This window comes from Cygnus olor, chromosome 4 (genome assembly GCF_009769625.2).
Source record: "Cygnus olor isolate bCygOlo1 chromosome 4, bCygOlo1.pri.v2, whole genome shotgun sequence".
NCBI lineage: Eukaryota > Metazoa > Chordata > Aves > Anseriformes > Anatidae > Cygnus > Cygnus olor.
In genome coordinates, this window is record NC_049172.1 from 35,118,823 (window position 1) to 35,143,515 (window position 24,693).

Sequence of the window (24,693 nt, forward strand, 5' to 3'; positions counted from 1 at the left end):
TTCAAATCTACTCCCAGAGGCAGGATGTCTGCACATCACCGCTTTTTGCCATATCGATGTTTCTAATGAAATGCTAATTAATATTTTTTAGTGATTAACATGTTTGTTATGCAGTCTAAAATAACGACTAAGATTGTAAGTATTTGAATTCTTGTAATGCTTTTAGGGTGGGTGGCTCTTGGAGAGAGAGAAAAAAAATCTGATGGCAGCTTTCTATGTTTTTTTTTTTTTATTCTCCAGATGAAAATATCAAGGTTATGAGTGGAATGGCTATTCTGCTAAGTGAAAACATTGCCTGTCATTGTAGAATTGTAGACTTAGAACAATTTTTTTTAGCTTTAGAATAATGAACTGTAGTTATCAGATATGACCTACTGTCTGTGTTATGACTGCTACAATTTCACTGTCTCTAGTGTAATGTTCATGTGTGGTAAATACTGTGTGTATGTGTTTGAGTGGGAGGGTGTGAATTTCTAGTCATACTAAATATGTGTTTGCAATTTATTACCCTTGGTACATATGTTTAACAGATTTTTGAGAAATCAGTGAGAAGATCCCTGGAGTGATTTAAAAGAGTGAATTTACTTACTTGTTTCAGTCTTAACAGTTTCTCTTCAAAACATGCTACTCAAGCAAGAACCCCCCAAAAAGCTGACTTGACTGGAAGTGCATTGAGTTTTTACATTTTTACCTTTGGGACAGGTATGCCCGTCTCTCTTCCAACATGGCCACAACTGCTGATTTGTCGACCCCCTGCTCCTGCCCAGTTGCATACCTTATCAGTATTGCTCTACACCCAAAGCAGTGTTTAAAAATAACTAACTAAATAAAAATCTGGTGCCTAAAGAAATGGCAGGGCAACATTTTCTAGTGATGCAGGTATATTTAGCCCTTCAAGCCCTATGGCTGTCAGCAGGTGTAGTTGATCATCTTATTAATATTTTGAGCCTTGTTAAAATCATGGTAGGATAGAGAACAGGTATTGTGCTTCTCAGAGATGTGAGGGAAGGGAGAGAATTAGAAGCACTACTATCTCCCTCTTTCTTTTTTCAAGTCCGAAGCTGGACTTGAGAAAAAAAACAGGCTTTGGAGCAATTCAGATGCTTGAGTACACTGAGGAATAGGTGTAAATGCCCTATATAAGCTCAGTAAATTTGTGTATAGTTAAGGTGTTACACTGTATTCTGAATACTGCTTGCTTCTGAGCACTTCCATTACAGAAGAGTCTTTATGAATTTGAAATAACTTTCGGAAAGGAAAAACATAGGAATGAAAGAGTCTGCCCCCTACAAATCTGTGAGAACAGTTGATGAGCAGTTGGGGGCTAGGGAGGTATTTGTTCTGCTGGCAGTTATATACGGAAGAAAACATCTGTCTGTTGCATTAATGTCATCCTCTCGGGTATGTAAGAATAAAACCATAGAACAGTGTTATTGAAGAGCAGGGACTGTACCAAGAACTCAGTGAGTGAGTCTTGCAAATGGAAAGAAGAAAATTGTGAGTGAACACAAGTGTAAATTGTGGAGGAAACTAAAATACATCATCAGTGTGGATGCAATAGTTTGTCGCTGGAAGGAAATATGGTCTTTATAGGGATGTTGACATAGGAATTATGTTTTAGAAAACATGTATACGTTTTCCTCCATGCAGCAACTTTTATATTTAGTAATTTCAGGAGTATTCACTGTTGTAAACACCCCATCATAGCCTGAGCACATCCTCTATTAGAAGCTTAGGTCACAGTTTCCCTTTTATTATATGTCAGCTATTGCAACATTCTGACCCTGGGCTGTGTAAAACCAGCTACAAAAATCTCCTGCTAACTTCATTGAGACACAAGCCTCATCTGTACAGACCATGAAATCAATGGAAAATCTGTATTTCCATGCACAAATGTATTTCCATTTACATGTTCCATTCACAGCAAGTGAAAAATGAGGAATGGAAATAACACTACAGCTTTCTGTTGTGGTTGGTGGCAATGCATCTGTAAGCACAAAACATTTACCACGAACAGCAGAAGGTTCCTGAGGACTTGATTATGCTTAGATTCTTGCTAGACAACTCCTGCTGTTGAATTTCTGGTTTTCCGGCATGTCTTGTGCAACTTACCTTTACTTTGGTTTGTGGAGGTTTTGACCTATAGCTTGGAGAAAGGAGGCAGTTAATTAGAACAAACCTCAAGAAAACTGAGTGTTAGGAAGGGATTTTTCTTCTAATCTCTCATGATTAAAAATTGATCCGTTCCTTTTCCTGGTTTACAGCTAACGAAAGTCATGTATATCTAGCGATGTTGAAAGAGAAAACCTGTAGTCAGTGTTCCAATTGACTTGGATGATGTTCACTCTGACATCGCCAACATGATGGCAGTTGGTTTGTGAGGCAAAGGAGAGGGTTTGAAGGATCATGAGATAGTTGAGAAAGCTTTTTCTCTCTAAATTGCAGACCCTAAAAGTCTAAATCAAGTCATAGTAGGTGTACGAGCTGGTGGCTGTATAAGAAAAAACCCTTGACTATATTAAAATAATTTGCAGCCCCCTGGCTTATCCTGGTGTTTTGTCCGTGACCCTTGTGCCCAAGAATGAATTCAATGCAGAGGGCTGGTTTTGAGCACTCCTCTCCCCGGTTCAGAGCGGTGCTGCTGCTAACAAGGTGCTGTGACTGTGCTGACAGGCGCGGATGGCTGTGCTCTGAAAAGGAGCTGCTTGTAAAGCAACAGGTTTCTTTTTTTGGTGACGTGTAGTTTTTATTACTGTTGTGGAGTAGAGGAGTAGTAGCAGGCAGAACTTCCATAGTGTCTGCTTTTTAAAATATTTAAATGACATTGTTAGCATCATTTTATACGGTCTTTCTTTGACAGAGTATTGTGACATGAATTACTATCTATTAGACTTCTTTGCACTGATAATATAACAATGAAAGAATTAAAATAAAACACAAATTTGCTTCTGATTACCTCCTTCTTCGAGAGGGTGAGATAAATGAAAATTAATGAGGTTAGGGAAATTTTGCTTCACAAGTGATCAAGTAAATCTGGGTCTGCACAGTCTGCAAAACATGATTTTAATAAGACTGTATTACATTTCTGTTGTGCCTTCTGTCATTATGGGGAATTGCGGCACGTGTGTTTTTAAACAAAATTATAAGTTGTATTAGAGCCAAGGTCTTTTTTCCTTGTGTTCTTTGAGATCATCTCCTACAACGTGAACTAAGTAGTATCTTTTACTGGTGTGTGTGTTTATTTTTCTTCTAATTAAGAAGAAATGAAGAAGAAATTAAGAAAAACTAATCAGCTAAGTAAGTACCCGAGGTCGTGCTCTGTCTAAGCAGCACACATGTTGTAAGTACAATGGCATGGGACAGGACAGCACTGAAACATGCGGCGCAATGGATTTACACCTTCCCTGTATGCAAGGGGCTTGGCAGCATCAGGCACACAGGTGAGCTCCCGGCATGGCAGCATGCTGCCCCTGGCCCTCAGAGGGATCAGGGCACGAAGCTGTGGCTGTGCCCCACCATACAGCGGCAGCCCCCCACCCACCACCTCTTTCCCCACCCTGATGCTCAGGCCTGGGCTGAGGCTCTTGTGGGGGTCCGGCTGCAGCCCGCCCGAGGGCTGGGCCCATGGAGTAACGCCGCAGCCCCATTGCCCACTGCTGCGAGGGGCGGCTCGGCTCTGACAGCGCAGTTACACACGGCAATTGAAAGGGCAAAGGGCTAGGCAGCAAAAAGAGCGGCCCTGCGCAGACGGCAGGGGGGGAGGCCGCAGGAGGGGCTCTCTCTAGGTATGGGTATGGAGTTTGTTAGGAAACCAGTAATATAAATCTGCTAATTGAATTGTTATTTACAAGTCCCATTTTCTGATTTGTTTCTCTGTGCATTACCTCCCCCCCCAGTGCTGATGTACACTGAGTGCGAAGTGCTTACCAAAGCAGGCACTTAGGTTGATTTATGTTAAGCCGAGGTGCTATAATACACTGGTACCAGTGTACAATGCTGACAATGGTGTATTTTTCAGGACTTTGATTACTGTTTCATGCTCTGCTGCTATATAGCTACACTATGGCTTATAGCACTGATATGATTCTTTTATATATTATAGATAAGTATCGCTCTGAATTTTGTTGATACTTCCACAGGAGGAGGAGATACACAGATTATAGAAATATATTTGTTGTGGTGTTAGAGCAAATTGAACTTTAAATCGACTGGCTGGTGACTATATTGTGATGTTTTTCTGACATTTTTTTACAATAGACTTGACTAAACAGCAGCTCAGGTTTAGAATGAATGTATGTAGCAGAGAAGAGAATGTTTTGTAAACAGCTTTTTTGCTTCCCCCTTTGATGGTATCACAGGTATGCAGAGGCTTTCTCTACCTTTTATCAGGCTTCTATTAGTGGCAAAACATGACTCAAAATACTAGCCAGACGTGATTTCTAACATCCTTACTTGTCTGTTTCACCCAAAATGTGCTGATCACAGACAGCTCAAGGAAACAGTAACCTAAATGAAACTTTTTAAAGTGAGAGATGTATTTATGAAAAGCAATTATCATGCCAGATATCAAGTTGTTAAGTGCTTATCTTTAGTTGGTTTTTGGTGTTTGTGTAAGATGTAATTTTGAATTGCTTGTGGAGTACAAGGTGACTTTTTCTGCTGTTTATGCTTGTTTTTGCATCCTAATTTTGTTCCTCAGGTTTGTGTTCACATGTGGTGACATTGTGCATTGCTGGTAAGGCGGTATGCCTGTCTTGGAACCAGGATCTCCTGCAGTACAGAAAAGTGAGCTTCTGCAAACTTATTTGGTCTAACTGGGTAGCTAATGTTATGTTCTGGGCTTAAATGGTGTAACAGAACACAATTTTGTTTCCACGCCTCTTGCCTCATTCAGTGCCTCTGATGAGCAACTGTCGCAGAATAGGTTGTAGTGGTGCCTGTGTTCTCCTGGAGCCTTTGCACTGAACACAAAATTATTGATTACTTCTTTTATTGAGTTCTCCTTGGAGTTCCCTGTGGGCAATTCAAAATGTATTGGCCTCGTCTCTACAGTTTCTCAGTAAGGTGAGAATATAGTTTTAAGCACAAAATACTGGAAAAAAGACACATTATAAACTAAGTGTTTTCCAGTTAGATTTCTTTTCAATAATTGTGTTTTTGTTTTTCTTTTACATTGTACATGCAATTCATTATTTAGTAACTGCTTTAGAAATACAGAAGTTGGGCTACAAACCATGTTTAGTAGGAAATAGTTGGGGACTTTTTTTTTTTCCCTTCTCTTGTGTGTGTGCAATTCAGACTGTTTAGAAGTGTTTCCACTTTCTTTCAGGAAAATCTGTATGTAAATATTTTGTTTCAGGTCAGATTAACCTGGGTCAATCTTGCAGCTTTGCAAACAAGGTTGAAGTCTTCCACATTTTTCACTGTAATTTAGGTGCTTCATGCCTTCATTTCTCTTGATAAGCTGATCTGCCTGGCTTTACCTTCTCAGTGCCTCATAAGAATTTGGTAACAGTGCTGCACCCTGGGAGATGTGGACCAGCTGAAAAGCTTTGTGTAGAGACTAATAGGGGTAGAGGCCACCTTCTGTTAGGTGCCTGAGCAATTCAGCAGGAAGCAGCAAAATACCAAGATGAAATGGTTAAGTTGTTTTGGTGTTTATTTTTTTTTCTTTTTCTCCAAATATTGTATGGGAAGTTGTGATTCTAGGGAAGTAAATTTAGGATTAAAGCAAATGTTCAAATACTGGAATCTCCCTGATGGTGGATATTCCAGTTTTCAGCCAGCTCTGGGTGTAAATGGAGAGTGTAGAAGCTCAGTGAATGCAGCCACTAAGAGCATGTTTAATGCACATGGCAAGTTTGTGACCTCTTGCAGTAAAACAAGCTTGTGCATTTCTTAGACTAGCACTCGGCGCAGCTCTTGGTGAGCCTCTGCTCTCTGCAGAATGTGAATGGGATTCTGTACATGAAACACTCAGATGTTTTCACCTTTTTTTCAGAGAAGTAGCATTTTTAAAGTATTTTGTCCCATTAGAGAATAAAGTAAATTACTTCAAGGAAATAATAAGAATGTCTTTAATTTAGCTGAGTCCCTACATATCTTTTATTTACATGTACACAAATTATATATAACATAAAAATACGTACATTATATATGTAGGAATGAAAAGTTCAAAGAACAGATCTGGTGTTTTTGTAGTTCATGATGTACTGCTACTGCTAGCCGGGTAGTTGTGAAATCAGGTCCGTGACCAAGACTCGACTGAGACTTGAGTGCTTATCCTTGAACTTCAGGGAAGACTAGCTGCCCTGGTCCTTTGGGTTAGAGGATATAGCAGGTCCCATGGAAAATGGGGCCATCTCACTGATTAAAATTGAAAGGTGGTTTGGGTGTGCTTCCAAAGGAAGGTAGTGGTAAATACCGATATTGTAGTTAGCTTTTTTCTCTGAAAGCAAATTTGGAGCTTCGGTTAGTACTGATACACCACTGAACTCCTGGGACAAATTTTTGAGATAAATAGCTTCTAAAGATGCACAGTTACACACTTTTCCCCTCTTTTTTCCCTTCTGTGTGTGTATGTGTATAACTATTTCTAGTTAGACTTATGTGAATTGTGAATTTAAATTACAGGGGTATCTGAACACTGTTTAGAAAACTGCTGTCGCACGCGTAAAGATGGTTTCTTTTACCTGCAGGTAGTGGTTACAGTGCTAGTCTCTTCCTTATAGTATACAACTTTTCTTTCCTATCCCTTTGCATTTCTGCCACAACGTTGTAGCATGCAGAGCTTTGGCCTCATGAGAGGGGAATTTCCTGTGCCATACAATACTGGTTTGCACGAAATCCAAACGTTGTGCTATGGTTAAATAAAGAAAGTAGCTGTATTTCTTTGTGATATAACCAGACATTTGTTGATGAGATGAAAATCTCTGCATCTTGCAACTGTGACCTGTGACACATTCCGATATAAGCTGTGGAGGTTCGTGGATCTGTGCAGTGGGCCACTTTATGCAGTGCACCTCCTTTAGATTAATGCTTTATTTCCCAGCTCCTGGCATTGCACGAGTAATGGTGAAGCTGTTCCCAGTGGCGGTAGTGACGAGGACTTTAATAACAATGCTATTCTGGGCTGGTTTGGATGGCATTGCAGTTGAAATGTCTGGTTCTGCTACTAACTGCCCAGAAAGCAATATGACAGTGGGATATTTATAGAAAGATGCTGGTGCAGGCACAGCCTTACAGTTAATGCAAAGGGCACCTTTTAAAAAGTGGCCTTGTGCTTTCATTTCACTTCAGCAGGGAAGTAATACTCTTTGGAGTTGTGGGATGCATTGTTTAACTAGACCTCTAATCATGTTATGGATGATGTGTCTCCAGGAGAATCAGGGGACAAGACCTTTAAGTGTTTTTATCACAGCTTAAGATCTCAGAAAATGTGAACTTAAATAAAAGTATGTTTGGGAGGTTGTTATTGCTTTGTATCCTTTTGAGGATACCTTCTACAGTAATTTTTTTTTTTTGAGAAAGTCACTTACAGTTATGAAATGTTTGACCAGAAGAGAGGATCAAGTTGGCAGAGTTACTCGTATACCATTGTTTAGCTGAGCCTCCTTTATTAAATCATTGTTCAGCAGCCCATTTTTGCTGGTACAAGAGCTAGTGTCTTCTTCACTGCTAAGGTAGTAAGCCTCAAGTCACTAACAAATACAAGATGTGAAAAAAGTTTGCGTAGGTTTCATACCAAAGTGTCAGTGACTGCTTATGTTCTATATTTTTTACCCTCTAATTGTGTAGCACAGCCTGGTTCACATTCAGATGTCAGGTGTATGGCTGCTAATGCTCATACTTCACAGTACGTGGGTAGAAGTTACATTTTGTGTCCTGATGTCTAGGAGAACTATGGAAATAGGCTTTCCATTTGGGCAAAAATTCATACAGCAGGTTTGGCTATATGACTGTCACAACAGGCCTTCGTGAAGTTTGTGGAGGAGGAAGTCAGATGCTAGAATAAGGAGTTTGCAGATAGTTAGGCACATGTGTATTCAGTGTGAGAAAGCATGTGTTGTTATGAGGCTGTCAGCTTTAAATCACTTCTTGTTTGAACGTTTACACTGGCACTGGACAGTAAATCTAGTATTTGCAGTTAAAATTCTCAAGTACAGGAGAAGAAAACACCCTGCCTCTGTTTATTCATGTTGGTAGCCAAAAAAACACTGTAGATGTTCAGGTTGCTTCCCCAGTGGGGTGCGTGGTGTAGGACCCGCTGCTGGAAGGCACTCTATCTTATGAGTACCGTTTTGTGGTTTGTGCTGCAGCTGGTGAGAGGGCAGCAGACTTAGAAGGTTAAGCTACAGCTTTAGGGGTGCTGCTGGACTTGGAGTATGGCTGGTAAAGGACTGACACAAGGACGAAGTGAGAGCTGTGGTGGCCGCCTCCACTGACAGCCCTTCTAGTTGCCAAAAGGAAATGGGCCACAGTTGCTAGAAAGAAGAAATCTCTGTTCTCCTTAACCTCGTGAAGGCATAGACATGAGGTTGTAGAAGGGCTCTGTTGGCTACATTTATGTTTCTGGATAGAGCCTGGATAAGCCTTTTTTCCTGGTAAGTCGTGTGAGTAGCATATTGGTTTTGCATGCTATGCAGCCATGCAAGCATCTGATACGGATGGGTCTGTGGTATTTAGGATAAAGCAACGAAACTGCAGGACAAAGCAGCTCAGCGTTGTACAGCAGGTAGCGTGTGTTGGTCAGGTGGTGTGCACTTCGTGTCTCATGAAGCATCTCGTCTGTACCTGAGGAGACCGTGTCTTGGTCCTTTCATTTAGGAGATGGGCATTCTGGCTCATGGCAGAGGTTCTGCTCTCCTGGCTTTGTTCATGTGTCCTTTCTTGTGCTGATTCTGAAGGCTTTCACATTCGTTCTGCTTGGTTTCCAACCCTTGCTCAGCATGGATTTTCTGTTGCTACTCTATAGATGATAAGTATCAATGGAAATTTGCAGACTGACACGCAAACGTTCTGGAAGTCTGAATGCTCAGTGTTTGCTATTTGAATTGTTAACAAATGTTAACACACTCTGGTTTTATTCTCTCTTTAGTGTAAGTACTATCCTGGTTTTTAGTCTTCATCTCCTATTGCCTCTGTACAATAAATAGCAGGCTGACCCTCCAGAACTCCCTTGAGTCGTGCATGTTGTTCACAGAAGAGGTTACCATTTGTTGATGTAAGGAAAGAGCAGGACAGTTTTCTTTCGTTCTCTCAGTATCGCTGAAACTATCGGTCAACAGAGAAATCCTTCAGTGGAGCAGCAAATACACTAAACAAGTGAGTCTAAAAGGCCTGCCTTCTGACACCCTTTTGATGGATGGTTTTGTATTTGTAAATATTATTACCAACAGGCTGTGATGGTTATGAGGAACTACAAAAATGGGGGAGTGAAAGGCTGGTTTTCAACAGAGAGAACTTGGCTAGGAGTAGGCAGCAGGCAATAATTTGCTGCTAGCAGAGTCCCCAGCTCGTTTCCGTGTGCTGCTTGTGGCAGAGCACTGAGCCTGGCTGAAGCAGCACAAACTCATATTCAGGTGGCGGCAACCTCTGCCAGCACGGAACAGATCTGTAGTGTGCACAGCCTCATAGCCTTGGCTCAATGACGTGTTCGGGAGGCATCATTCTCTGGATGATATTCCCCTGCTAAAATGCAAGCAGCGTGTTGGTTATTCTTTTTTCATATTCTAGAGCCCTTTCAACATTGCTTCCTTAAAACTGATGGTTACTGAACATTATTGAAATAAAAAAATGTTTTCATATTGTCAGCACAGCTCTAAAGGCAGGTTAGGGATGAGGTGGTAACTTTTTCACAGGGAACAGATGTGTTGGACCACAGGAAACACGGCAGTGGTTAAAAACATAATCCCCTCCACATCTTGGTGGGCATTTTTGTATTTTTGTTATTTGGTTGGTTGTTTTGGGGGTGGGGGGATTGTGTTTTTTTTTTTTTTAAGAGGATAAGATTATGTGTGCAGTTCCACTCCTCCACTGAAAAATGCAAGTAATTCAGTACTTTTAGGATGCTTTTCAAACATTGGTTCATATTTTTATAAGATTGGATGAAAAATTTAGTTATTATCGGTGCCTGCAGGTTTTTTCTTTTTTTTTTTTCTTCCCCTCCATGAAATACCACTGCCTATCATGTATATAAACACCTAGGGCCGGGCCAAACTCATGTGTAAGATGCATACTATGGCTTCTATTGAATTCAATATGGAGTGTATATACACCTCCAGGGCCAAAGCCAGGCTCTATTTGTTTCTCAAAGGTTATGCTGGAGTGTTAAAAAGGCATGTGCCTTGCCTTTGAGTGGGCAACTGTGCAGCCAGAGATTTTGCCGAACAGTTAACACTACCTCTTTTATTTTTGCCGTGTTGTAGCAGGATTTTATATGCATTTTAACAGTTATTTAAGAGTCCCCACATGCTTAGAAAAGAATCTGAATATATGTGCCTTTTTTAAAGCTGCATCATAACTAGGTTATTCCATCAATACAGTAGAGTGACTGGGAGCTGCAGTTGGAACAATATGTAAAAATACAGCTTGTAAAAGATTTCCTTTATTAACTGTCATCATCCACAGAATATATGTTCAAATAAACGTTGTGTAATAACTAAATTTGAGATTAATAGGCCCCTTAAGAAACAGCGAAGTCATTCAGGATAGTCAGTGAAAAATAGCCTGTAAGACTGTAACATGCACATATTGTCCTGCTTACATGCTCTCTCTGGTGTCATTCCCATTTATCAATGTCGGCAAGCTCTGTTCTCATTAAAACACTCTTGCACAAAAGCAACTTAATTTTCTTAAGAGAAGAGGACACCTGATTCAATTTAGTGCTCAAAACCAGGAACTTGAATATATATATTTTTTTCCCGTCTGAGCTCAGATGAATAGTTATGAACAGCAACACAGATTAAACCTTATTAGGTATATTTATATTCTGTTTGCAGTAACAGTGCTGTGGCAAATAGCTTTCTACAGAGCTGTAACATCTTATTAATGGAAACAGCAGTTAAGACATGAGCTGCAGTAACACTCACATGAGATTTTATTTTTAAATAGGAGATGGAAGGAGTTGTTTAAAGGGACTCTGCCGACTCATTCAAGCTACTTCTGACGTCCTGCCTTCTTCCTCCACCTTCTCGAACTACACTGATCTCTTTGGGTAGATAAAATTTCCTTTTCTGTCCTGTTTGGTCAAGCCATTTCCATTACTTTCTTCAGCCTTTTTTTTTCTTCTCTGACAAATAGGAGGCATGGATCTATTAAGTTTTTCATTAATAACATGGACACTATAGTATGTTATACTACCACATCATGCTCTCTGTGTAATCCTGTAGTAGTACCACTGGAGTTCTTACCTTTCCTTCTCCAAATCTTTTCTACACTTCTAGGTTTTTTGCTCTCCTGCGTTGTGCCATGCATGTTAACGTGGATATTAACCTTATGTTTGGTACTTGAGCTGTATTTCCCACTAATGTATGTCTGAAAATAAGGTTTTAGCTGCAGGTAATTGCAGGCCTACACAGAGTAGCTTCGTACAATGGCCAGACTGCTTCCTACTGAGATGCTTTGGGGCGTTTTAGTTTCCTTACTTTGCATCTGCAGCCTTGGCCCTTTCCACGAAGAGGGGACGGCTCATGGCCACGCAGGTTGTGGTGCATGGCACATGCTCTGCATCCTCTCTGGGGTGCCTGGGGGACACAGTTCCTGTGTAAGCTTCGGAGCAGCACAGTTGGGAAGGTTACTTCCCTAAAGGCTGCCAAATGACACTCAAGACTCAAATGTTTAAATGAGTTATTTTTATTTTTTTTAAATATATATAAAGGTGAAAAAGCCTTTTTTTTATATATGGCCCACATGTAAAGCTATGGGCAGTATTGTTTGCCTGTGACACTGCAGTAAAAAGAAACTGTAGTTATGGTTGAGCTGTGCACAGCCATTTCATTTGAATCTTGACAAGAATGATAAAATGCCATTTTTTTGACCCAGGCATTCCAAATGTTGCCAGTATATCTTTTTGTCTCCTTTAGTGTAGTTCTGCTGCATTATTAGGGAAAGATATTGAGTCTAATTAATTCCAGGGTAGTTTGATACCAAAATAAAAGGAAATGGAACAGAGTTTAGAACGTATTCAGTATTTAATTCTGTCAAAACCTTGGCATGCTAGTTTGATTTGCCACAGAATCACATGTGCTTGAATGCTGCATGTACTTGCTGTGGTATTTGGACACCCATCTGTGGGGGACTGCTCAGCCCCTTGGCTATGGCTTTGCTTTTTCCTTTTGTCTGTTTGTTGTTGTTTGTTTGTTTTTTAATAACTTTTGTAGCTGTGAGGATTGTCTTGGATCTTGTTGCTATCGCTGTTACAGATCTTAGCAGTGTTTTCTGTATATATATTCCAGGATAAGGTGGGAGATGAAGGGGTGAAGGTTTGCACTATTCTCAGGTATGGGAAGAAGAAAGTTTCTGCCAAATACTGCCAAGTAGGTTTCCTTCAGAGGTGGGCTAGTTCCTTCTCACTTGAAAGCGCTCCTGGCCAGCCGATCCTCCCTGGTAATGCAGACCAGCAGGAGAATTCCCTCAAGCTTAGTGCCATAATGAGTTGACTGAAATTGTACCTGTTTAATATTAAGTGAATTTGTTGTTTAGCAGCGCTAAGGCTTACTGTTTCAAACTCAAGTGGAGATGTACATGCTCTTCAGTACTAGTCCTGTTAAAGAGTACTGACAGTGACTTTCAGTCTTTGTTGTCTCCGAGTCGATATAAGTTTGAATAAGTGGTCTGGTTATTACCACTGCTGCTTTAGAACGCGGTCTAACCTTGCACTTCGATACATGGCAATGCATTTACCTCTTGAAAGGATCTTACCATTATTTTAGAGAGAACTCTCCCCTCCCATTAATGGTAAGTGCAATGTATGGTTTGCAAACACCTGCAAATCTGAACTTGGAGTATTAAAGGACATCTAAATGTTTTCGTGTTGTGTTGCTTCAATTAAGTTGACTGCAGATAGTCTGATAACTGTAATAGCACAAAAGGAGCAAACACTAAAAAAAGTTGTACAATAATAATGACTAGTAAATGTTTCAAATAGAAAACGAAGAGCCTATCTGTATCATGTGTCAGCACTAATGTTTGTTGGTACTGTGCCTCTGAGGATCTCAGAGTGCTTTTTAAGCAATGAATTAATTTTGACAATGCCCTGTGAGGTATGTAGGCAATATTATCCCTCACGATAGAAGGGACTTGGAAGCACAAAAGTGTTTAAATTCTACAGGGTCATGCTACTAGGTATGTTTAATTATAAACTGGAGCAGTTGATTCAGTTTACTACCAGTTTGTTTAATGCTAAACCAGAACCACAAATACAAACCTCGTTTTTGTGGGTGTGAGAAAAATTTCTTCTAAGTTTATTTTGCCGGAAAAAAGGTTTATAATGAAAACTGCAAATGTGGTAGCTGGCATGTGTAAGTCTTCAGTCCCTGAGGTGAATCATCTGAATGACAACATATAGCTTAATTTGTGGTCTTCCTTATTTTTTTTTCCTCCTTTTGACTGTAATGAGTGTTTAATCCTCTGCCACGGACAATTCCTGACACTTTGGAGAAAGGGAGTTAAAAATTGCAAACTCACATACCCCTGGACCAGTCGTGAATTACGACTTTTGCATGTGACTGGCTAAATACCTGAAGCATAACATGTCTAAGATGGTCTTAGTACTTGTTAAATGCTTGAGAATAATAAAGCAAAAATCCTTCTGGTGAGTCAGGAAGGAAGGAGTAAAGAAGTTGGTTTATGGTCAAAATATATACCACCAGAACCATCTGGTGTCTCTTTGGCACCCTTCTGGGTACAGAATTTTTCCTGGCAGTAGAATTCCAGCATAATTTAAGCTTAAAAAAAAAAGTAATAATCGTGTCTGTAGATGACTGTCAGATCAGGAGTGGCAGCCAGTGTGTGCTAATGATAGTGTGGCTAATGATAGATGCGCGGGGTCTTGCTGAGTGCATCGGTTCTTGCCAGCTAATGCTCTGTTCTTTGTGCATTGTAGAAGTGCGCGGCAAAAAGGTTCAGGGCTGCCGGAGTTGGTTCTCTTGTGTCAGGAGATGCGCTATAGCAGAGTCGGGCCCTGATCCAGCTTCTGATAGGGCTGGAGGCTTTTGAGATATAGAGTTAAGTTGAGCGTGTTAGGGAGGGAAGGACTACTATTTTTGGCCTCGGTCCATAGAGAGGACTTGACCAGCTTCCTTGAAGGGGAGGAGGAGTACAATTTTTTGCAGTAGATGGAAACGTAGCTGTCGCTCTGCACACAAAGTCTGTGTGGGGAGGTGGGGACCCTTATGTTTCCTCCCAGCCTTCTGCTGCAGAAGTGGATCCCAGATGCTTATATCTTTCAGATCTAACAGCTGATTTACAAAGTTTGATACAGCAAAGACTGTTCTGCAAATAAGAGGTCCTGAAGTGTGTTTAAAAACAAAAGTCTGGATTCACCTTCATGGAGTCGGAGGCAGGATGTTACAAAAGGCAGCTTTCTGCATCTTTGCTCGAAGTGATCAAATGCAATCAGTCTGTGTAAAAGAATGGCATGGGGCCAACAAATACCAAAGAGACCCCATAAACCTTGGTTGTTTTTTTAACGTAGCAATAATAGGAACTGCAAGAGGGATATATTAACGAAAGGTACTTGTAAGGACAACTCCTGATCTCCTGTACTGGAAATGATCGTGTGCAGTTGGGTTGTGTGCGTGGGTGTAATGTGTGTCTCTTTTGCCACATAAAAGTATGAGTTGTACAGCTTCAAATACAAGGTGAAAATCTTGGTTTAATTCACACTTGTTGAAGAACCGTTTTAAGTAATACTCTTGCTTTCAGCTGTGATCTCTGGCAAGAGAAGCTGTTTGGACTTGTGCCTCTTTTTTATGTTCAAAAAAGGAATGCTGATGAGGAAGAGGTGTTAAAATATGTTACTGTAGTTTACAACTGTCAACTATAATGTTTTATTTAGCTGTATCTATTCAGATGCTCCCTCCGCAACACGGAGTGCCATATGCCATTGTCCCTGTTAGTAGGCAAGTCAGCAAAGGTTTCCCAGTCTGCATTTGTTTTTGTATTTGGGCCACTGAGGAGCTGCAGTCCAGTGCCATCTTTTATTGATAGGGCCAGCAGAGGAGGAATCTAATGAAATTATCAAAGCTTTGAATTAATTATGAACTTGAATAAGAAAGCTAAGCTCTCTAGAGCCAAGGATCTCATTACCCATTCATTTTCATTGCATCCTCTTATGGAGCAGAAGGCAGGTTCAGCTACAGCTCCTACGCTGAATTTGGACTTTATTCAAACTTGCTAAACTCTCTAGCATCCACTTGTTATTAATCTGTGACTGAAAGTGTCCAGGGTGATTAATTTGACTCTGCTCTAAATCTTCATGTAAATGGTAGGTTTCCCTCCTCCCTTGCCTCTTACCTTTGCTGTGTGGCTTTTCATCATCAGACTGGCGGCCATACAAGAGTTTCTGTTCTTTCTTGGTAATTGGGGGAAGCTTTTCAAGACTCAAGTTTTAACTTTCTGGAATTTATTGATTTAATGTTAAGAACTAATACTACTACCTTACATTTCCTGGATATTTAGGTAAGCACAAAGGTTTCAAAAGTCGTTATCAAAATTGTTTATTTTCCTATTTAATAAGACCGTGGAGTAAAAAGTAATGATTAGACATTTTGGCCTTAGAAATGTGAGGTGTTTGTGGTGGTTGTTTTTGTTTGTTTGTGTTTTGTTTGTTGTTGTTATTCCTGTTTGGAATTTGTTGTTCAAACTACAGAAACTTCTGTTAATACTTTACTATGATACTTTATTATGATGAACAATTAGCTTGTTTACCTAATTAATATTCCATTTTAAAAATTGTTGAAAGTCTGCGAAAATGTAGTGTTTTAGTTAAATCAGATTATATATATATATATATTTTTTAATAGGTCAATGTGCAAAAATATTCTGGGCAAATTAAAACAAAATCAGCGAGATTAAGCTTCTGTGTGATATTCCTAGTTCTTGTGGATATTCCTCATAAGTTTACCGGCAAGGATTTTCTTCTCCTCCTGCTTTTGTCTGTTTCAGCACATTATTTATGAATGCATAGACTAGAACCTATCAGTCTTCATAAGTTACAGGCCACTGGCAATATTTTAAGCAGGGGCTAACTGCCTAATGGTCTCTGTGTATGTGTTTATTTGGAGAGTCTAATAGCTTGTTGGGTGGGGGAATAACATTTCATTCTTGTACTGTAGTTATTTTACCATTGGTGATATTTATTTTTTCTCTCTTCAGGCAGCTGCTATATTTAATTCTGCTTTTGGAAGTTTTTTGGTGAGTAATGCCGTATTTATAAGTGCTTTAATAATCTTATTTAAAACAATGCCATTGGTGTGTTTGTGTTTTTAACCTTAGTGTTGACGGAATTGTGCTATTCGTGTGGCAGAAATTTGAATCGTCTTTCAATTTAGTTCACCATGTCATTAAATACAGATATTACAGTTTCTTTTTGTTAAACTCTTGAGAAAAGTAGTGAATAAATTGCCTCTAATCATGGTAAATTAATAACGTGTAAACACATCTTAATTTTCTCCTTAATGGGTTAACAGAATCTATTATTATGCAGATGTTTCAGACATGGGCATCAATATATTGATTTTTCTAATAAGGCCCATCAAATACTCATTATTTTCTATCAGGAGGCCGTGGATTTTGAAAAGAAAACATGACCCAGCTGATCAGAGAGTAGATGCTAATTTACTCAGTGACATGTCATTTGTTTAGCATATTTCACTGTCAGTGAAGCCACTCCGTGTCTCTGAGGAGCACACTAAAATAGCTAGATATGGGAAAGCAATCAATCCCGCTGGAAATACAGCTGTTTCTGTGAAAAGCTAAAACAGTATCCCTGGGCCTGGTGGTCTGCCAAGATTCAGATAGCATGCTGTTAAGAGCACTAAATAGGTATATTTATGAAGAAAAGAAGAATAGATTTATTTGATTGTTAGGGAGACATTAAGGATTAAATACTAATTATTTTATATGTAGGCAAGCTACTATGACTGGTTTACTTGAGCAGCTAATAATTGAATTTGCTCATATTTACTAAAATCTGTGCATGTTTAAAAGTGTGCATTTGTGATTTCAATTTTACGTCTCCAGAAAGAGGATGATGACATATGAATGAATGACAAACAATTCAGATTAGGAAATTTAAAATGAAAACTGCAGGTGCAAAATAACTCACTTTGTGTATTTTTATTAGGAAAAGCTGGAGTTGGGAAGTTTAGGTGTGTAAAGATATACCACCAAGAGAGTAAGGTGCCTGGCACTGTGAAGTTGTGCACTGTGCTGCTGTGTGGTTTTTTGTTTGTGTTTTTTTTGTTTGTTTGTTTGTTTTAGGGAATAGTTTAAAGTTAGGAGGCTAGAAACAAGTTCTGTGGGTATGGATGGCCATTCACGTTTTCAAAGTATCAGTCCCCAAATACTTGTTCCTTTTTGTCTCTTATCGTGTCCTCTAGAAGAAAGTACTTTCTGCCTCCGATTGCAAAATCCCAGTTTTAATGTGACTTTCAAGTCTTTGTGTGTGTGTGCATGGCATTTTGTCTTGTTGCTTGGCACGAGCTCTGGTTTCTCTGCTGTCCCTAGCTTTCAGTTCAGGAGGTTTCCTGGAATACCCAAAGGCTTCAGTTCAGCTGTCATTAGGAGAATGGCTTTTGACTTCAAATAAGAATTTAGGCCCCAGAGCATCTGATTGCAATGATGGATCCTAGTAAAGCAACATATACATATTTTAATTTCTAGAACCTGTTTGTAAGTCTTTGAAGAAATGTCAGTTTAAGAAGCTGAGGTAGTTTGTGGGTTCATGCAATATTCCTGATTTTGATCTTTGTTTTTTTTAATTTGGTCACTGGAAAGTTCCATGTATCTATTGATATACAATACATATATTTCACAATGTACATATATTTTATATTTTATTGGCTTTAGATATATATTTTTGAAATCTTGGAGTAGCATTGTTGTAGACTTTCTTATTTAAATAATTCCCTGGAAAGCCTTTTTCAAAAATACTAAAGATTAGCTAAAATGAAGCCATAGTACCAGCTATTTTTCTCTATTTACTGATTTTTAAAATAAAATTAAAGAAAGTGGCCACTATTAAGTCACAAATATATATAAACATTTAGACAGCTACTGTGGTATCCTAATTTGAAAGCATGATTGTGTAGGGTAATATGTATATAGGACAAAAAACAAATCACAAATATGTTTACTTAAAGCTTTCTTCTGACAAACTTTTCCATTTATGATAATGATAGGGTGAAATGTGACTGAAAATGCAGGAGCAATAGGTAGTAGGACAGGGACTGTAATAAGTTGCTAGAGTTGTTCACAATTTTTACAGTGCTGTAGTCTACATGGCCTTTAACTGAGTGGTCCTGAATGTTCACTAGATCTGATCGATTACTTATTTTGTAAGCTTTCCATAAACAACCTGAGGAGCATCAAACATATATCAACTTGTTTGAAGTGAAAGCTCTTCTGTAAAATATGAAAGTAAGTGGCATATTACTGAGAAGATGGTAGAAATTCCAAGCAGTATTTTTGGAAATCCATCAGTTTATATCAGTGTCTAGCTTAGAGGCTCAGCTGGCTATAGGTGGAGATCCTACTTCATACATCTTTGCTTCGTAATGAACGTAAATTGCATTTGCATTTTTCTTATTAGTGTCTGATATGTTGTCTGTGCATAGGCTTACATGCATTAAAGTATCTTTGTGACCATAGCCATATACATGTCCTAGAGCTAGTTTGGGAGGATCTGACCATCGGCAAGATTGCATTCTTTGTTCCTTTCCGAATCTTGCAATCTGAAGCACATGGGCAGGTTGCTGCACTTGCATATAGCCCTGACAAAGCCAGGACAGTATGTTGCTGTCTGTTCTCAGGCTGTGCTCTGTGGGGCCAGCGCCTGTGCGTGATAGTGTAAAGCAAACTGATTGAAAAGGGCAGAAGGATGTGCTATGCTTTCTTCTTCTTCTTCTTTTTTTTTTTTTTGACTGGTAAATGGTCCCTGAGAAGTTAAATGAAAATAAACTGTGGAACAAAATGTCTCCCGGAAAAGTCTCACCTTAATGTTAGTGGTACTGAGATGAGCTTATTTGGATGTAAAAGAACACGTTGTGATGTGCAAAATGTTCAGCCACCAAATATGTCTTGATGGGCTGAATATTCTTAGATTAAGTACTCAGAGGTGTTTTCACTGGTAAGGAGATTGAAAATAAACTACCAAACAACAGCAAAGTAATTCCTTTTAAACTCCTCTGAAACCTATATTCCTGTAAATATGCCAGCAAAAGAATGCATGGAATGAGATTGTACATATTTACACTTAATTTAATAATGTCCCAGGTCTAATTAAAACACAGGATTTTAAAGAACTAATTGTTACAGAAAAGTGTTTTTATATAGCTAGACTGGTAATAACTAACGATAGATGAATTCAATTTACATAAATTTCAGCCAAGAGAATATTTAAAATCATACCACAGAGGATTGCTTTGAGTTGGGTAGTTAATATCATTATCTCCTTCCCTCACTTAAACAGTTTGGTTTACAATAATTGTGGAACTTAATAAGTGATTTCAGTTTTTCCTCTTAATGGGGTTTTAACAAAATCTGATAGCATTTTACTAATACTGGGTGGTTTGTTATCAGTAAGGGTGCTTCTGTAAAGCATACAAATGCATGGCAGGGTCTGCTGAGTTGAAAAGCACTGAGATAGCTGCTTCCACTTACTGGCAAGGATACTTTTGCACCTAAAGATGGACTGGGATGTTCAGTATGAGTTTGCTGAGATTTTTACCACTGTATGCTTTACCACAATTCCTAAGCATTTATATTCTGCTTCTAGAAGTTGTGCTGCCACAGAAAAATAACGCTGGTTAAAGTCCAAAGCACAGAGCAATGCTGCAAAACATGCTGTGCTGGTGATCGTTCCACTTTGTTTACCAGGAAGTCTCAGCTTCTTTAGCTTTAAGTTCACCAAAGCACAGCCTGTCATAGAGGCTGTTCTTGCACTGAAGTGGAGCTGCATGCTCAGTTTGAGAGCTAAACTCAATTTAAGGGGATATATGCCATCTGTATGGGAGAAGGAGAGGGCTGAAAACCTTGACGACTACGTCTTCATGAAATGTTCTGCAGTGCTAGACTAGAAAGTCTATTGTCTTACCTCTTTCTGTGTCTCATTAATCTACTTTCTACTTGAGACAGTGGGTTAGAAACTTGTAACAATATCCAGCTTGTGATATGAGTGAATGTTCTGATTCTTTGGCACCTTGGGATTATGAACATTGCGTATGAAAAGAACAACCATCAGCTTCATCTTAAACAAAGAACTGTAACCAAAATCTGAAGGTCTGTGGTGACAGGGAATCAAGAAGAGAAGAGGGGATTTAGAGGGCTCTGATCTGGTTGCACTCCTGGAAAAAACAGAGCTAAGGGCACCCAAAAATGAAAGAATGAGTGAATGTTGGTTGAGACTTCTTATGATGCTGTTGTGGATTAGCTTCGCTTTCTGTATTGAAATCTAGGCAGTACCATAAGTTCGTTGTCCAGGATACATAAGTCAGCCTGAAGGAAGGAACCCATTCCAGGTGTGTTTCATTTCATTAATCTCCTTTGTCCAAATTAAATATGTATGTATGTATGGCTTTCTTGTTTTATCTGACATCTTTCTAAGGAGACAGAGCTGGTTCATATTGTTCAAAAAACTCAAATATTTCATTTTTGGAGCAGTCATTTGGCTAATCGAACCAAGATTAGTGTTTTTATTTACATTGTCTTCCAAATGAAAGCTAAATCTGGAAAGGAGTATGGAAGTTAGCTTCTCACACATACACAAAGCCTAGTCGGTTAATGAAAATGTATGGAATTCTTATCTACTCTGTTTTAGCAGGCATAATGATTTACACAGCCTGACAGCACTAGTGCAGCAAGTAAATGCATTAGTCATAGTGTCCATTTTTCTTGCAAATTTGTGACACAGATTTAATTATGGGAATGACCAGCAACTTACAAATCTAATTTTGGTAGGCTGAGCCAACTTTTTTTATTTTAATAACAATGGATTTTTTAGCAATGATTTCATTACTATTTAAAGAAATCCACCCATATGGAAATAACCAATTGGCTGAATTTATTTATTTTACCTTAATGGACATTGAATGGTTTAGTTTTGTTTTTGTTTTTTAATATTTTTTCGTCTGTTACTTCTGGAATGAATAACCTTACCTGGCTTCGTGATTTCTATCATGAACATTGTAAATATTTTTCTAAAATCAGGTAAATGTACACCCCTTTGTTCCCTTTTACTTGTGTCTTTGCAGTATGAGAAGGGGGCAGAGCAGTCTTCCGGGATTCCCTTTTTACTGTGTTAGCTGTTTACAGGAAAACCTTGCCAAGAAATTCTGTACACAACAGGTGCTGAATTCTAGATTCAGTAGTGTTTAATTGCAAAGCGGAGCTGCTTTATGTTGTGCCACCGCCCTTTCAGAAGTTGTCTCCTAGTTGCCTCCTCTTCCTTTGTGAAACGGTGCAGTGGAGCTGCTGGTCTGAATTCTCAAAAATCCTGAGCAAGTTCTCCCTGTTAATCAGCCACTTGGGAAGCCACCTCAGCCTTGAAAGATGGGTTTTTGCATGAGTGGAAGGAGATGGCAGATCTCAGCAGCAGTGAGTCGTTGGGCCAGGTATTCTGTACCAGGCAGGGAGAGTTTGGATTCCATGGAATTTAAATTGTCTTGGGAGCCACTTACGTTGTCTTACTGTAACTTTCTCATGTTATTTAGCATCCTCATTTGGATTTCTGCTAGCTTGATCTGAAATCTCAGTGTAAATTTGGACATCGTCAGCTCTTTCCGGGCCTACCAAGTAGCATTTTAAAACACGTAGGTCTTCGCTCTTATTGTGTACTTGTTCTTTCAGTGTACAGCATGCTTAGTTTAATCCTTAGGCTTGAGTTAGCATATACTCTTTCTGGTACAAGCAAGGCAGAGTAACAAAGCTTGCTGTGATAGAGACCTGTTAACTGGTTAGTGTGGGCTTAAGGGCCCTGGATATACATGACTACTGCGGGGGATGGCTAGCTGTGTGCACCAATCCCAGTGTACTCTCTCTCTCCAAAAGCAGAGATGACAGAATGGGCAGCAGAAACAGTCAGAACTGTTTACAAAAAAAGAAAATCTTTTTCTATGAGCAACGCTGAGCTCCTTTAAAATAAAAAAGTAAGTCTAAGGATATGATGGTCAGAAAGTTAAGTAGAAGCAAATTAGATCCTACTGTCAAGGGACTGAGAGAAATCATGTAGAGGAATAACTGGAAATCTGAGTATTAATGTCTAGGTGATGTGTGGTGTGTTTGACAGTCTATTTGAAAAGACCAATGAAGTCAGTAGGGATTTACACAGCTGGCTGGCACAGACTATCTGAGAACCAGTTCAAAAACAACAGCCCTGTGTTTGGTTATCTTTGAAAAGTCATGGAGAGGAGGGGCAGGTAACAGTAACCAGGAGGAAAGAAAATGTACTATTAAGCCTTCAAAAAAGAGTATCTTCTAGAAGACCAGTGATTAGTCCCTGTATTTTTTTTTTCAATGGCTAAAAGGAAAATGCATTGAAATCTATGTAATAAGAAAAAATGAATCTATTAGCCGTCAACTGTTTATAAATGGCGTGGGCTGTCGCTAGTCTTAGTGCTTTCTCAGTTTTCCCATTAGCTTTTGGTACTGAACATTTAATTAATTCATCTCCGTTGGTCTTAAGGGACTCAAGCATCCAATTCTCCCCAAAAAAAGGTTATTTAAAGGTAGCAAGAATTAAATATCTCTTTGCATTCTCTTTGCAGCCCAAAAGTAATTAACCACCATCTTTTTGAAAGATAAACAAAATGGAATGCACAAATCTTTCCTCTTTCTCACAATAAATAACAGTGGGTAGGATTTTTTTCTTGCACCTACGTTTTTGGTCAGCATCACCATCTAGTGCTCTACCTTGACGTGGAACTTAGTGACTGGTTTTGAGACAGCACATGGATTCCCTGTCATATTATTTCCACTTCCGCGCCCCACCCCCCCAAAAAAAAAAATAAAAAAAAATCTTTGCCAGTTTTATAGATAAACAGACTCACAGGGAAAGAAGTAGCTGAGGATATTTGTGTAGTAGCATTTCTTGAGTTAGTAAAACAAGCAGTAAAAGTGGAAGTTGCTAGAGAAATTTCAGAGGCAGACCTCAGGCTGCTAGTTGTAAATCAGAAAGATAGCAGGAGAGTTCAGGCTGCTTTATTCTTCCAGTCCAGTTGTCATTTATGAATTGCAAAGTAAAGGGTGTGAAGTTTCAGGAGCTAAAACCGAGCATTCAAAGTACCTTACATTTTATGATCTCCATATTTCTTCTGATCACATAGTGCATTGAAACTGGAGATGAAAGTGCCCTCGGACTGACTATGGTGCAATTTTCTCTCTTGTTAATGGAAATTGAATACTGGAAACATAAAAGCTTGATTTCATTTTAAATGAATGCTAATGAATAACAGTCATGAGAATATGCATCTTTGGTAACTATCATTTGGGGAACATCTGGAGGAGGAGACGTATGTGTTTAATATTGTTATATAATCAGGCGATTTGTTGGATTAGTATGTAAATCACGTCTGTGCCTATACACAGTCCTAGCATAAAATCAGTTTGTAGTCTAAGATTACTTTTGTCATAATTTGTAGAATTCATCATTATCCTCTTCAGAGTAAAAATGCACCATTTTTGTCAAAAGAATGTTTGGAGATTTTTTTTCTAGTTCTGCCTACTTTTTCTTAGTGCCCAGGATTTGACAAAACGATTGCACTGGGGTGGAGTTTGTGCGCAGATCATCGCGTTGAAAAGGTCCTGATACTAGTTTGTGATGCTTCTTGGCTTTTGTTTTTTCAGGACTTCCTGTCTTTCTACTCCAAGAGAAAGAAAATAAAATTAACAGGAAGAAATATCAGTAATTCTGTTACAAATTTAAGATCAAGATGTTCAACTTTTAGTCAGGTCACTGAAGTTTGTATCATGGGATGACGTCATTCATATCACTTATTCGAAGATAGTTAAAAAAAAATATATTGCATTGATAAGCTGCCCTGTGAAGTTTCCAACAAATATTTGGAGAACTGTTTGCATACTTTGTTTAAAAAGGTGAAAATTTACGCAAAAATTTAAACAGTTTATTTGCAAAATAAGATTTAAACTTCTTGCAAGTAATTGGTTGTGTCTCTGGGAACCAGATGTTTAAATTTATTGGTCCTTTACCTTAGGTTGGCGCATGAAGGAGAAGTTGAGAAAGGAGGCTGTATGAAGGACAATTTGTTTTTCATTTTGCTATTTCTGTAGCATCATTTAGTAGTAGAAGAAGCAAAACTGCATTCCTCTAGGGCTGTGGTTGTATACAAGCATGTAGTCATTTGGCCTGATTGAAGGGTAAATGTTCCCTGCAGAAAGATTTGGAAATGCACAATATATATAATTTCCCCCATCCTTTTTAAAAAATTCATCAAAAGGAAATGAATTTTTTTTTAG

At 38.9% G+C, this 24,693-nt stretch overlaps 1 protein-coding gene across 11 annotated transcripts in view; it reads left to right on the forward strand.

Moving 5' to 3' along the window:
• SLC10A7 (solute carrier family 10 member 7) overlaps positions 1 to 24,693 on the forward strand; it is a 149,973-nt gene that overhangs the window by 33,710 nt on the left and 91,570 nt on the right. For 7 of the 11 annotated variants that reach the window (XM_040554894.1, XM_040554892.1, XM_040554895.1 and 4 more), the window contains one exon: positions 16,378 to 16,416. The exons of 3 other annotated variants lie outside the window; for them this stretch is intronic. Coding sequence is in view for 4 of the 8 variants with exons in the window: in XM_040554889.1 (XP_040410823.1) it covers positions 16,378 to 16,416 (39 nt within the window). In the remaining 4 variants the exon portion in view is untranslated. Of the gene's footprint in view, positions 1 to 11,112; positions 11,645 to 16,377; positions 16,417 to 24,693 lie in introns of those variants that run through there. One more of the 11 variants, XM_040554899.1, reaches the window with a different exon arrangement.